Genomic DNA, 14,982 nt, shown 5'->3' on the forward strand with positions numbered 1-14,982 from the left:
CGACGACATGGCGATGGTGGCCATCCAGGGGAAGAAGAATGGCCGGTATCCGTGTTTCGACGGCTTGATCACTCCTTCGATCTCGTACACACAGCTTCGGGCTACCAACCCGAGCCAGTTAGAGAGTACGGGGCGTTCACGGACTCCCTTAGCCCGCCAGCATGCTGTAAGTACTTCCTCTTTATCTTTTTCTATCTAGCATTCTCAGTTTATTTTCAGCATTGCTCACTTAGAAACAACCTAAATTATGTAGGCATATAAGGAGTTTGTCGAGCATAGGAATCTCGAGGTGCGGGAGTACTTGAAACGAGTGAAGGCAAACGATGATTACAACCGTCAGATGATGACGGTTAGTTTTGCCCTCTTAAAACCAAGCTAAATTTTTGCACTTTCATTCCTTCTGATCTTCTAGTTTGCTTGTTTAACTAACATTCAGGCTATGTTGGCGTCTTGGACTAACCGCACGGATCCACCACAAATGGGACCCCCACCACCACCTGCGGGAGAACCCCCACACGTGCCCACGTTCGATGAATTGGTGGCACTAGGCAGTGATGGTCCGGTTAGTACATTTGCCTAACTACTGGCAAACTAGTTCTCGTTCATTCAACACTATCATATCATATTTACCATTAGAATCTTTTATGAAACATGTAGGGGACCGGTGGCTCGACTCCTGCTCCGTCGACCCCAGTCACTCCGATCTGGCAGAGTGGTGGTGGTCGCGATGGCGGTTTTGGCGGAGGTGGTGGTGGTTTTGGCGGAGGTGGTGGTTTTGGCGGAGGTGGTCTTGCTTGATGATTCCGTGCATGTGGCCATCGTGCCATGCCTTTCATATTCCTACTTTTATGATGTTTCATGTCTTGCACTACTTTTATGTTCATGAACTTCCATCGATGATGATCTTTAGATGATGTGATGAACTTGAGTATGTTTAGATGATGATGGTGAACTTGAGTATGTTTAGATGAACTTGAGTATGTTTAGATGATGAATTGTCATATTTTTGCATAATTTCATATTGTTCTGTTTCGAAATGCTGTCAAATGAATTGGAAAAGAGAAAACAAGGAAAAAAACTATGCCTACGGCAAAGCCGTCGGCATACATAAGCCCAGGAGTTACCAGGGCTCACCACGTGGCATATCTATGCCGACGGCTTTGCCGTAGGCATAGCTGGGAATCTATGCCGACGGCTTTGCCGTAGGCATAGCCCTGCTGCCAGGAGGAACACGGGTTGCCACGTGGCAGAGATATGCCGACGGCTAAGCCGTCGACATACCTCTGCCACACGGCGTTTCGTGATTCGTCAGCTCTTTTGACGGCGCCGTCTGTTGCCGTCAGACGAAAAACACTGCCGACGGCTAAACTATGCCGACGGCTGACGTCAGGCCGTCGGTATAGGCTCCTATGCCGACGGCTATACTATGCCGATGGTCTGACAAGACTACGCTGGCGACATCTACGCCGACGGGCCTATGCCGACGGCAACCGTAGGCATAGATCTATGCCGACGACCTAGGGGCCTATGCCGACGGCCTGTGGCCGTAGGCATAGTCCACGAGTCCGGTAGTGTTTGTTTTTGTGGCGTCAGTCATCCTAGGCCTACGTAAGAGCAGCTGCAAGGCGCGCATCCGTTTGTTTCGCGAAACAAAAACAAACCGCGGTCCAACGTGCGATGCAGACAGACGGGCATCCGTTTTTTGTCCGCGCGCGATGCCAACCCATGTTTTCCCTGGCCCTCCAGTCGGTAGCATATTGGACATTGCTCCCCCTCCCATCTGCAGCCAAGACACCCGGCCACCCCCACCCCTTGTCGCCGACGCTGCCCAGGCCGCCGCCCGCACCCACACAACTCCCCTGGCAGCATGCTACACCCGATGGCCGCTCTTGCCGACATTGATGGCCTGCTTTAACTGTCGTCGTAGCACCCACCACGACCACGCCACCCCTGGCCACCGACGCCATCCGCCGCTGCCGAAACCGCTCCAAGTTCGGCGCCCTCCACCGCCATTGTGTCCACCACGCCCGCAAGGTTTTGGACGTTTCACCCGCATGATACAAATGGATAGTGGAGATGAGTGTTTTTTCAACAACTTCATTTGGATTCGGACGATTCATGGTCGGACGATGAGGAGATGGTGGTCGCTGCATTGGTCGTCAGTGACCACGTTGCTAGGCAGAGATCAATGTTTAGGGGCTCGATCCCGGGCGATGCTCGGCGTTCAGTCATAACAGAGAGAGCGGTCATTGCCTACTATGAGAAGACTACTTCAAATCTGGTTCCACATTGTTCAAACATAAATCATTGCGACATCACTTCCGGATGGCTAGACATGTGCTCAATCGTGTATTCAGGAGGGGGTTTTAGATTTTGTTTTGCTTTTTCTAAGAAATGTTGTTTCTACATAGGCAAATTTACAAAACAATTCTCATTTTCTCACATGGCAAAGTCATATCATGTTTGTTTCTCTAATGATGGGAAATTCACATTTTTTCCTTGATGTCCGCATGGCAATTTATGATTTTTCAAACTTGTCACATGGCAATATTTTTGTAATGTCCACGTGGCAAAAAAAATATCATGATTAGATGGTAAATTTTGAATTACTTGCTTTATAAGACGTGTTAAATTTCTAAATATGTTTCTAATAGTCATATGGATAATTTTAGATTTAAAGTTTAGATCAACTTAACAATCACTGCATGTTTTTTTCGGTCTCATGTCATTTGTTATATGTGACAATTCTGATTGAAAGTTGTCATGTGACAATTCTAGACATGACAAATTGCTTGGCAAAATCATTTTTTTGTCTTTCTAAACATGAATTTTTTAGGTCTTTTCGTAATGGTCCCATTACAAGCTTTAGGAATTTTCTATCGTATTCATGATAATTTTGGAAATGTTTCTAATTCCTCACATGGCAATTTTAGATTATTATTTTTTGCATTTTTCTAAGTAAAATTGTTTTCTACACATTACAATTTTTGTATGGCAAACATATTATTTGGACCATGGCAAATTTCATTGCACATACCACTAAATATTTCTTTTGAACATAACCACGGTAAATTATTCTTGGACTGTGCAAAATTTGTTTTAAACCATGGCCAATTTATTCAACAAACCATGTCAAACAAATTTGAATAGCATGGCAATTTACTTTGAACGTACCATGGCAAACTTGTTGAACATAATACCACGGAACAAGCTTTCTTTGGTAAATCTGGATATGTTATGGCAACAAACATTTTTCAAAATTTGTAATGCTCATTGGAGGTGACTGGCTCGTCGAGTTCCGGCAGGAGTGTGCGCGGGGTCGCCGGGGTGTTGGAGCGGCGGTGAAGGAAAAAGAGAAAAGGGGAAGGAGAGAAAATAGAAGGATGAAGGCGCCGGGTCCAGGAGGAGTTTTGAGTGGGCCGGCGATGTCGGAGTTCTACATGTTTGCTGTTCGGACTTCTGCAAATCCCCAGGTTGTCTCGTGTTTGCGCAAAAGAGTGCATCCCGACCGCTCGATAGGTACAGAATCACGTTTGATCAAAAAACATGTCCGAACTGTGCAATTTAAATCTTGAAGACGATTTGAGGGTCCGCTTTGAAGATGTCGTGATAGAATAGACCGTCCACGATTGTTACCGCAGGACAGATAATTCACGGCAGAAACATGCTTTTTATTGTGGCAGTAAATTTCATTCGCTCCGCGTCGGTGCGGAGAGTCATCATTTCATCTCGCGATGCGCGCCGCGGCCGCCGAGGCCAGCAGCAGCGCGGTGCTCGACGACGACCCGCACTCGCTGCCGGCGAGCGACGCGCCGGGCCTGTCATGCGGTGTCACACGCCCCGCCTCAACGGAGCTCCTTGGCGAGGGAGCGCGCACCTGGCCGGCGAGGTCCCGCGGGTCGAGGGACGCCCTGCGCCGGCCGCCGCCCCCACTTGGCGGCCGCTCGTACGACCGCGACGGCGAGGCCGCCTCGGGGCGATGCCGCGGCGCGCTCTGCGACCGGGCCTGCTTGGCGCGCGACGACTCCGTGTTGGCCATGTAGCTCGCGGCGTGGGCGTGGCACGCCTTGCCGCGGTGGCGCCCGCTCGCCTCGGACCCCGCGGCGGAGAAGGACGCGGCCGAGTAGTGCTCCTCGTCGAACCGGTCGCTGAACGTCCGCACGCTCAAGTCCGACGTCAGCCCCGGCGGCCCCGGCGACGCCTTCTGGTTCTGGTTGTAGTACAGCTCCGCCTTCGCCGGCGTCGAGCAGCAGCTGTTGCGCCGTGCGCCGCCGCCGCCGCCGCTGTCCATCTCCCCGTTCTGCTCCTGCATTGCCGCGGATAGTGGCTTCCGGGGGGAGCAGTGATGCTGCGGCGACCGGCGGCTCGTCCGCGCCGGCGGCGTGCCGTCGTCGAGGAGCCGGAGCCGCAGTCGCTCGGCGCGCACGCGCCTCTGGGCGGCGACGAGCGCCTGGATGCGGCGGAGCGTCATGTCCGCCTGCCGCCGCACCAGCTGGCCCCTCACGATGGCCTGCAGCTTCACCATCCCGCGCAGCGCGCACAGTGCCGTCCTCGCCTGCGCATGGATTTCACCACCCCCCATCAACCACGCTGCAGCACAAGCACGTAGTAGCTTCCATCTCATAGGGACGTACGTACGTACGGAGCGTCACATACCAGGTACGATCGGAAGGCGGCCTGAATCTTGACGGCCGCGGCTTCCTCGGCGTCACGGGCGCTGCCCTCCGGCGGCGCCGTGGCCGCGGTGATCGCGACCTCGTGCGGCGCAGCAGCACCGACGGCATGCTGGTCCTGCACCGTCACCGCATGCACCTCCAAGAAGCAGTGCGAGGACGTGGACGCGAGCTGGCCCTTGCCGTGGCAGCCGGACGTGGCGCTGCTCGTGTCCCTGGCGCTCGCCGACGCCGCCGGACGCCGGAAGCTCCAGCGTCTCCTCTCCTTGGCGGCCGGCGCCGGCAGGCCGTCGTCTGCCCCCTTGTCCCTGGCCTTCTTGCCGGTGAGGAAGCTTCTGAGCCACCTGCCAGCCTTGCCCATCTGCAGAGAACACGCTACAATTCCGCAGCTGCAGCCGCCGCCACTACTTGCTCCACTCCATCACGCGTCGATCTTTGCAGCAGCATGCAGAGGCAAGTAGCAGAACGAGGAACGATGAAGAATGATCCAATGGTCTCAAGTTATCAACACAATGGATCTCCTCTCCCATTCTCTCACACTCTCATTGCGCTCTGCTTCTGCCATGTGCAGGGAGATGGTCTGGTGGTGGTGGAGGGCAATGTCAAGTGTTAAATATCAGTAGTAATTTCTGTACCCAACACAAACGACCCTCAGCTTTTACTGCAAAACTTCAAGCGTGGAAAAAGGGGGCCTGTCTGTCCTCGCTAATTACATATGGTCCGGATAAGCTTAATTGCGATTTACGGTTAAAAGGAGCCTGCATGTGGTGAGTAGAGTACGCTGAATGAAACCCCAAATTGTCAATGTGGGCAGCACAGATCCATTGATGGTCCACGGTACTCCTCCTCATCGTGTTGCAGAAAGGAACTCCTCACATGGCACAACTCACCACAAGACGGACGAGGATCCCCTGCCGTGCGGCAGGGTGCCGTTCCGTCGCTGACTCATGGGCCCGACTGAAACTTGACCCACCTGTCAGTGGCCTAACGGCAGGCGTCGTACGTCAGAGGAGCTTCCTCCGCACAAGACGGCGATTGCTCATGATCCAAGGGAAGCTAGCTAGTATATATAGGCTATAGCTAGCTACTAGATACTACTAGGTAGTACTCTGAATGATGCACAAGATTGTGCTGATGATGAGTACTTGTAGTAGTACTAATTATGCTACTAATGTGCCCATTTGGCCTTTGCATTGTTGATCTGTGTAGGTGCAGCTTAATTTGGAGCTGTTGCGTGTAGGGTTTTATGAGGGTGGTGGACACCGTGGGATTAATGTGCTAGCCTGGACCTTGGAACCCTGTGGCAGGGACCGACGGAGTACGTACTGCTGCTACCATATGATATGCTGTCGCTCATTCAAGTCGGGCAATGAATCTAGGGCTGTGCTTCTGATTCGGTTTGAATGGACAATCCAGGAGCTTGGTCTTCTCCCCAGTCAGAGCAACCCCAGCACGTCGCATTTTGCTGACCCGCAAAATGTGTTTGCAAGTCGCACGGGAGCGGTTATGCAGACCGAATTTTACGACGGCAGACTAGAAACCGCAAACAAACCCTTATTTTTTAAAAAAAAATCATTCCGCGCGAGAAATTTAAGCAGCAGCTCGCCGGAGCTCGCTCGCATAGATGGTTCTTCTTCACATAATAAGTTCGTACACGTCACATACATACATAAAGGTTAGATTTGCTAGACAGGGCCTACGCTACCGCACCACTACAACAAAACTGAGCTCACCGGAACTCCCACGGTAGCTGCCCACCGGCGGCGATCAGTCGGAGTCGGAGTCGACCTCGATGTACAGCTTCGCCTTCATCACGTGCAGGTCAGCCTCCTTCAATGCGTGCGCCTGCGATGCCGTGAGGCCCGTCTCGAGGAAGAGCCGCTCGTACTCGAGCTCGCGCCGGATGCGCTCTTCCATCTCCTCCTGATCCCTCGCCGACCGCTCGAGGAGCTCCTCCTGCCCCGGTGGGAGGTAGTCCTCGGGTCCGATGACGCCTCGGCGCGGCGGCGCATCGGGCATGGCCTCCTCCGGCTCCTCGTCACCGGAACGAGCCGCGAGCTCGATGCGCCCGCGGATGAGCACCCCGCGGAACCGTGGCTGGATGAGCTCCCCGGGGACCAGTTGCCGGAGGAGGCGCGGCGGCGACGGGCGCGCCCGAGTTCGAACTCGTCGAGCTCGCGCCGGTTGAATGCCGGCGGCGACCGGGCACCGTGGTTGAGCCACCGGTGCGCCCCCCGCTTGCGCGCGCGTCAGATCTGGCGCGGCGGCGGCGCTCCGCCTCATCCCCCGAGTCGGCCATGGTGGTTCAAGGCTCGCCGGCGGCGAGAAATCGAGCGGCGCGGTGGGGAATTGGAGGGGAACGCAGCTGCGGGGGAATAGGGTTTCGACCCGCATCTGCTCCGCAAACCCGTAGTTATAGTGGCTCGGGGGTTGCGTTTGCGGGCTGCGGCAAAAATATTTACGACCGGACACCGATGCAGGCTCTGGTCTAGCCAGAAAAATAGGCCGAGTTCGTATAATCGCCGGAATTATGCGGGTTTGCGCCGGATGCGAGGTCTGCTAGAGTTGCTCTCACTAGCTTGTTCATTTCGTTTCATCACATTCTCTTCATCTTTTAGCCATGTCTAGTACTAGGTTGGAAGAGAGAAAACGGTGGCGGCGACCGTAGACCGGAGGTGTCGGACGGGAAAGTATCAGGTGCTACCAGCTCATAGATGCTATCGTGATACGGGCTTCTAAGCCGTTGGATCCCAGATCCAATGGTTCTTAAGACCTCTTGAACATTTTACAAAAACATCATCCTAAAGTCTAAAAATTACGCACAGATACAATAGCTTTTTAGATGTCGTCGGATCTGCGATCCAACGGCTCCTGGATGCTCGTATCACGGTAGCACCCCGATATTTTCCCGGTGGTGGACGAACGATACACACAAGCCGGCCAACGGGCCGGGATCTGCCCCCTTCGCATTGACGGACATTTGCTCAACAATCAACCGAGGGGCCTGCGGTCCGAACAAGAAAATCCATCAATCTCGGCAAGGCACTCATTCCCAATAATCAGAAAAAGAAAAATTTAAGGCACCAATAAATACTATTAAATAAAATGGTCCAAATAATTTGAAGTAGACATAACAAACGGTCCAAATGATTTGAAGTAAACACAACATTGAAGACATTTATTGTCCATGGAGCACCCACAAATACTCCCTCCGTCCGGGTTTATTAGGCCTAAAGACAACTTTTCTTAGACCAAGACACATAGTAAATTGCTCACATTAATTCTTCCATTCCACTCCCAATGCACTCTCTCACATGCATGCAGCCAATGAAGAAATATGCATGAAGTGAATTAATTTCCCAGCCATAGCACCAACAACAATGGCTTTCAATACAACCGATGAAATGGTTGCATGCATGCACCTTTCCAAAGCAAGGCCTTATAAAAAGGGACATGCTTGTGATGCTGAGAGGCCTAATAAACCCGGACGGAGGGAGTACTCAACAAGCTCATCGTCAACTTGTTCATGTCCCGTGAAATTTATTGTCCAGAGCGTGGGCTGGCCAAACAGTGCGGTTCTGGGAAGTTGGACCGACACAGACCGGTTTTAGAATCTTCCGTCTGGTTTTTTCTTTTCTTTTTTGTGTTTCTCCATCGGTTTTCTGTTTATGTTTTCCCTTTTTGTTCCATTCATTCTTTTTGTTTTTAAAAACCATGTCATTTTTTTAATACACGTTGAACATTTGAAGTATACATGCTCAACTTTTTTGAAATACACATTGAACATTTGAAGTATACATGCTCAACTTTTTTAAAATACATGTTGAACATTTATCCTAATACATGTTGAACATTAGTAAAATGCACATTTAACAATTTTGGAATACACTGTGGACATTTTAAAACACAAGTACTGACAGTTTTTAAAAATATCATAAATACTTTTTAAGACACGCAAACATTTTGTTACGTTTTACAACATTTTTTGTATGTTATGATTTTCTTTCTAAAACTGTGCCAATAAATTATTACATTTCATGATTTTTTTCTTAAACCTATTTTAAAAGCACGAACATTTATTAAATTTATGAACACCTTTTTTTTACAAACTAGGCAATAAATTAATATTTTTAAATATTTTAAAAATGTCATGAACATATTTCAAAACATGTGAACATTTTTAGATTGGCACGAATAATTTGGAACTATATATGCCATTTTCATAATTGCACAGATAAAATTTTAAATTTCATGACACTTTTCTGATTTGGTGAGCATTTTATAAGTAATCACTTGAAAATATTTCAACATATAAACAAAAGTAAAAGTTACGAACAAAGCTAACAAATGAAGGAAACTGATGAACGTAAACGTACTGGGCCAGTCCGCTAAACGATCTACTTGAGGCAGACAATGACAGTTGGACTCGCTGGAAGCAAGGCGCAGACATCCATCACAGTACATGTTTTTGCCTCTCTTTTTTTGGCGAGGGACATGGTTTTGCCTTAGAGGACTAAGATTGATTGAACAGTTCTTTTTTAGGAACTGACAGCATAGCATGTGAGCAAACAATAAAGATATGGAGCGACTAGTGGTCGTCCTGACCCGACCTAAAACATGCGGAATCTATCACAAGAATTAGCTCTGTGGACTGGGCGGTCTTTTCTAACCACGACCCGACGTACGTCTTTTACCTACACGTCCGGTGTCAGCTTTGCCACATGCAACCTAACCACAAGCATCACAACATGCAATGCATAGTGATGGGCAGTGGAAGGAACCCAACAACACATGGCGACTCCCTGAGATTTAGTACAAATATTTCAACAGAAAACTGTTGTACAATGGAGGTAACATACACAGTTCCAAGCCTGCAGAATAATTAGGATGGCGATTGCATGAGTTGCATGGTTTTAATAAGTGTGAGCTGTTAACCTGATGACCAAAATAAGAAAAAGTATCGCTTGCCTGAAACTCTAATACTTGTGGTGGTGTCACCTTAAAGAATACAGAAACAAAAATAAAAGTGAAGAAATAAAATTACCATTTAAAATGAATGAAACCGTGGAAATACCAATGAATTAGTAGTTTCCTAATAATGAATGAATTAGTAGCATTGGTATTACCCTTAAAAAGAAAGAAAAAATAAGAATAAATAAATAAATGACACAATTTAGACAAAAAATGCAATTTTTTAAAGTGTGCAAGAATAAGCATATAATCCAATGTAAGTTTCACAGAAAATAAGTTTTCCAAAAAGGAATGAATTAGTCGCATTGGTATTAGCCTTCAAGAAGAAAGAAACAAAATAAAAGCTAAAGCAAAATCAAAATAATGAAAATTTACAAGGAAGAATGAATTAGCAGCATTGATACTAACCTTAAAAAGAAAGAATAAATAAGAATAAATAAATAAATAACACAATTTAGACAAAAAATGCAATTTTTTAAAGTGTGCAAGAATAAGCATATACTCCAGTGCAAGTTTCACAGAAAATAAGTTTTCCAAAAAGGAATGAATTAGTCGCATTGGTATTAGCCTTCAAGAAGAAAGAAACGAAATAAAAGCTAAAGCAAATCAAAACAATGAAATTTTACAAGGAAGAATGAATTAGCAGCATTGGTATTACCCATAAAAAGAAAGAAAAAATAAGAATAAATTAATAAATGACACAATTTAGACAAAAAATTCATTTTTTAAAAGTATGCAAGAATAAGCATATACTCCAGTGGAAGTTTCACAGAAAATAAGTTTTCCAAAAGGAATGAATTAGTCGCATTGGTGTTAGCCTTGAAGAAGAAAGAAATGAAATAAAAGCTAAATCAAAATCAAAATAATGAAATTTTACAAGGAAGAATGAATTAGCAGCATTGGTATTACCCTTAAAAAGAAAGAAAAAAATAAGAATAAATTAATGAATGACACAATTTAGACAAAAAATGCATTTTTTTAAATATGCAAGAATAAGCATATACTCCAGTGGAAGTTTCACAGAAAATAAGTTTTCCAAAAAGGAATGAATTAGTCGCATTGGTATTAGCCTTCAAGAAGAAATAAACGAAATAAAAGCTAAAGCAAAATCAAAATAATGAAATTTTACAAGGAAGAATGAATTAGTAGCATTGGTATTACCCTTAAAATGAAAGAAAAAATAAGAATAAATAAATAAATGACACAATTTAGACAAAACTGCATTTTTTTAAAGTATGCAAGAATAAGCATATACTCCAGTGGAAGTTTCACAGAAAATAAGTTTTCCAAAAAGGAATGAATTAGTCGCATTGGTATTAACCTTCAACAAGAAAAAAAACGAAATAAAAGCTAAAGCAAAATCAAAATAATGAAATTTTACAAGGAAGAATGAATTAGCAGCATTGGTATTGCCTTTAAAAAGAAATAAAAATAAGAATAAATAAATAAATGACACAATTTAGACAAAAATTGCAATTTTTTTAAAGTATGCAAGAATAAGCATATACTCCAGTGGAAGTTTCACAGAAAATAAGTTTTCCAAAAGGAATGAATTAGTCGCATTGGTATTAGCCTTCAAGAAGAAAGAAACAAAATAAAAGCTAAAGCAAAATCAAAATAATGAAATTTTACAAGGAAGAATGAATTAGCAGCATTGTTGTTACCCTTAAAAAGAAAGAAAAAAAAGAATAAATAAATAAATGACACAATTTAGACAAAAAACACAATTTTTTAAAGTATGCAAAAATAAGTATATACTCCAGTGCAAGTTTCACAGAAAATAAGTTTTCCAAAAAAGAATGAATTAGTCGCATTGGTATTAGCCTTCAAGAAGAAAGAAACGAAATAAAAGCTAAAGCATAATCAAAATAATGAAATTTTACAAGGAAGAATGAATTAGCAACATTGGTATTACCCTTAAAAAGAAAGACAAAATAAATAAAAAACACAATTTAGACAAAAAATTTCATTTTTTAAAAGTATGCAAGAATAAGTATATACTCCAGTGGAAGTTTCACAGAAAATAAGTTTTCCAAAAAGGAATGAATTAGTCGCATTGGTATTAGCCTTCAAGAAAAAAGAAACGAAATAAAAGCTAAATCAAAATCAAAATAATGAAATTTTACAAGGAAGAATGAATTAGCAGCATTGGTATTACCCTTAAAAAGAAAGAAAAATAAGAATAAATAAATAAATGACACAATTTAGACAAAAAATGCAATTTTTTAAAATATGCAAGAATAAGCATATACTCCAGTGGAAGTTTCACAGAAAATAAGTTCCAAAAAGGAATGAATTAGTCGCATTGGTATTAGCCTTCAAGAAGAAAGAAACGAAATAAAAGCTAAAGCAAAATCAAAATAATGAAATTTTACAAGGAAGAATGAATTAGCAGCATTGGTATTACCCTTAAAAAGAAAGAAAAATAAGAATAAATAAATAAATGACACAAATTAGATAATGATTGCAATTTTTTAAAGTATGCAAGAATAAGCATATACTCCAGTGGAAGTTACACAGAAAATAAGTTTTCCAAAAATGAATGAATTAGTCGCATTGGTATTAGCCTTTAAGAAGAAAGAAACGAAATAAAAGCTAAAGCAAAATCAAAATAATGAAATTTTACAAGGAAGAATGAATTAGCAGCATTGGTGTTACCCTTAAAAAGAAAGAATAAATAAGAATAAATAAATAAATGACACAATTTAGACAAAAAATGCAATTTTTTAAAGTATGCAAGAATAAGCATATACTCGAGTGGAAGTTTCACAGAAAATAAGTTTTCCAAAAAGGAATGAATTAGTCACATTGGTATTAGCCTTCAAGGAGAAAGAAACGAAATAAAAGCTAAAGCAAAATAAAAATAATGAAATTTTACAAGGAAGAATGAATTAGTGGCACGGGTATTACCCTTGGATGAAGAAAGAAAATAAAAAACTAAAAAAATAAGTATTATAAGGAAGAATGAATGTGTGGCATTCATATTACCCTTGAAGAAGAAAGAAAATGAAAAAACTAAATAAATTCAAAATACTGAAGTTTTAGATGGAAGAATGAATTAGTTGTATTGATATTACCTTAAAAAAATAAAATTAAATTAAAACTATAAAAGTTCAAAATAATGAAGTTTTCGAAGGAAGAATGTATTAGTACCATTAGTATTATCCTATAAGAAGAAAATTTTAGAAAATGAAACAAATAATTGCAAAATTTGCACATAATTTGTGTTTTTTCATAATATGCAAGGATAAGCATATCATAGTGAATTCTTTTTGTAAAAAAAAAAGTTTCTTAAGAAGGAATGAGTTAGTGACATTAGCATTTTACCTTTACAGAATAAAGAAAATATAACAAAAACAAATACAAAATCAAAATAATGAAGTTTTCTATGCAAGAATGAATTAGTGGCAATGGTATTAGCCTTTAAGAAGAAATAACATGAAAAACATGAAACAAATAATGAAAAAGTTTGCACTTTATCATAATATGCAACTATAAGCATATAATAATGAAAGTTTTGCAAATAAGAAGTTCCTAAGAAGGAATAAGTTAATGGCGTTGGTAGTTTACCCTAAAAAAGAAAAGAAATAAAATAAAACTACAAAAATTAAGATAATGAATTTTCTAAGGAAGAATGAACTAGTGGCATTGATATTAACATTTAACAAGAAATCAAAATAAAATAGTTGCACAAGACTTTGCACTTGAATTGCACTTTTTAGATATGCCATTTTTAATGAACATATAATAGTGCATTTTCACACTGTAGTGTAATTTACAAACATACTCTACAGTTGTTGTGCGCATACATTTTCACTCATCTAATATGCAAAAATTATTCGTGAAAAATCGACTAAAAAGAAAAAGAAAAGGAAAAGCAAAAAACGCATAAAAAGGCATTGTGTAACCGGCTTCAAGCCTAATAGGAAAATTGACTTACCCCAAACAAGGGCAAATCAAAAAACCGGCCTAAGAAAAAAATGACTTACCCTCGTGGGGCAAGTAAAAAACTCAGCCTAAAAGAGAGTTTGAAAGCCCACTGCAGAAAGGGTTTTGACCAGCTAGTTAGATTGCCCTGTTTAGCTATTCCTGAACCAACTTTCTCCCTAAGAAAGCTTTCTTGAGATCCATTTTCTTCATTTTCTTGAACAATGTGAATCTACCTCACTCCTCATCATAACTCAAATACAAATTCAAGTTTCAAATTGATATTTCCTCACGTATCGGCTTGATCCCCAAAAGGAAATCGCAATCCAAAATCCCTATATACGATGTTGAAATATATTGCGCACCTCGCTCCAACTGTTCGGACTTTTGAAACAGCTGGCCGGAGCATGAATTCAATATGGTATCCGAGCCAAGAGGTCTCCAATAGTTCATACTTTTGAAACAACTGGCAGAAGCATGAATTCAATATACGATATGCGAAAAAATTAAGGTACGAAAAACAGGGTAAGTAGAAAATCAGTAAACACACCCAAGAAAAAAAACCCGCACAAATCTTGATAAAAAAATCAACAATAAAAAAATTGACTTACCCAAATTTATAATTCAGACGACTTACATATAGCTAAAGTGATAAAGATACATGCCTTACAGCATGAGGTTTTCTTTTTTTAAACTCAACACACGCTTCGTTTTATTGCTCAATAAAATTTAGAGGAATACAGTCGATAGGGATTGCAAGAGGAAAAGATGGCGCCCTAGAGATGAAACCTCGTGTTGTAAGATTACGCAACGCATGCAACTACGCTACAATCTTGTGTCATTGTAGTCAGATCTTCCTGTGCTCCAATAATGGTAGTGTAGTCGCATGCATGCGTTGCTTGATCCAGTTATTTTGGGATCTGTGTTATGTGAGGGCTACTTTATCACATTGTATCGTTCAGTTGTGTACCTTATTTGTTTGTTGTTTATATATAAAACAGGGCAAAAGTCTGTTTTAAAAGAGACAAGAAATCACATGTTTAGCAAGGCAAATAGACAGAGCTTCAATCTGGCTCCGGTTCTAGAGTATTATCAGTTTGATCCAGACATTTAGGGTTGGAATAGTTGGAGATACCCTAAGCCTAGAGCGCCCGTTGTTTATTGTCTTTCCACGTCAGGCCCGTGACTCTGTGTGCCCCCGATAGAACCTACTACACCAATAATGGTCTAAACAAATACTTCCTCCGTTCCAAATTACTCGTCACAGAAATGGATGTATCTAGAATACATCTATTTCTGCGACATCGCAGAAATGGATGTATCTAGAATACATCTAGATACATCTATTTCTGCGACATCGCAGAAATGGATGTATCTAGAATACATTTAGATACATTTATTTCTGCGACGA

At 42.7% G+C, this 14,982-nt stretch overlaps 1 protein-coding gene and 1 long non-coding RNA gene across 2 annotated transcripts; both read right to left on the minus strand.

Annotated features, from left to right (window-relative positions):
* Positions 1-3,219: 3,219 nt before the first annotated feature.
* On the minus strand, positions 3,220-5,245 carry LOC123106553 (protein IQ-DOMAIN 19-like). The gene is made up of 2 exons (XM_044528681.1): positions 4,657-5,245; positions 3,220-4,555 (listed from the first exon to the last, which is right to left on the minus strand). Exons 1-2 carry the CDS (start codon positions 5,032-5,034, stop codon positions 3,725-3,727), a joined length of 1,209 nt encoding a protein of 402 aa, XP_044384616.1. The 5' UTR covers positions 5,035-5,245; the 3' UTR covers positions 3,220-3,724.
* A 2,779-nt stretch (positions 5,246-8,024) lies between these two features.
* On the minus strand, positions 8,025-14,553 carry LOC123106554 (uncharacterized). Its single transcript, XR_006451386.1, has 3 exons — positions 14,542-14,553; positions 9,046-9,048; positions 8,025-8,172 (listed from the first exon to the last, which is right to left on the minus strand). It is a non-coding gene; the product is annotated as an uncharacterized lncRNA (long non-coding RNA).
* Positions 14,554-14,982: the final 429 nt, after the last annotated feature.

Source organism: Triticum aestivum, chromosome 5A (assembly GCF_018294505.1).
Source record: "Triticum aestivum cultivar Chinese Spring chromosome 5A, IWGSC CS RefSeq v2.1, whole genome shotgun sequence".
In the NCBI taxonomy this organism is placed as follows: domain Eukaryota; kingdom Viridiplantae; phylum Streptophyta; class Magnoliopsida; order Poales; family Poaceae; genus Triticum; species Triticum aestivum.

Coding starts and splice junctions, on each gene's coding strand:
- LOC123106553 (XM_044528681.1), bottom strand. CDS start 5,034: ATGGGCAAGGCTGGCAGGTGGCTCAGAAGCTTCCTCACCGGCAAGAAG. Junction 4,556..4,656: donor CCGCCTTCCGATCGTACCTG/GTATGTGACGCT, acceptor ATCCATGCGCAG/GCGAGGACGGCACTGTGCGC.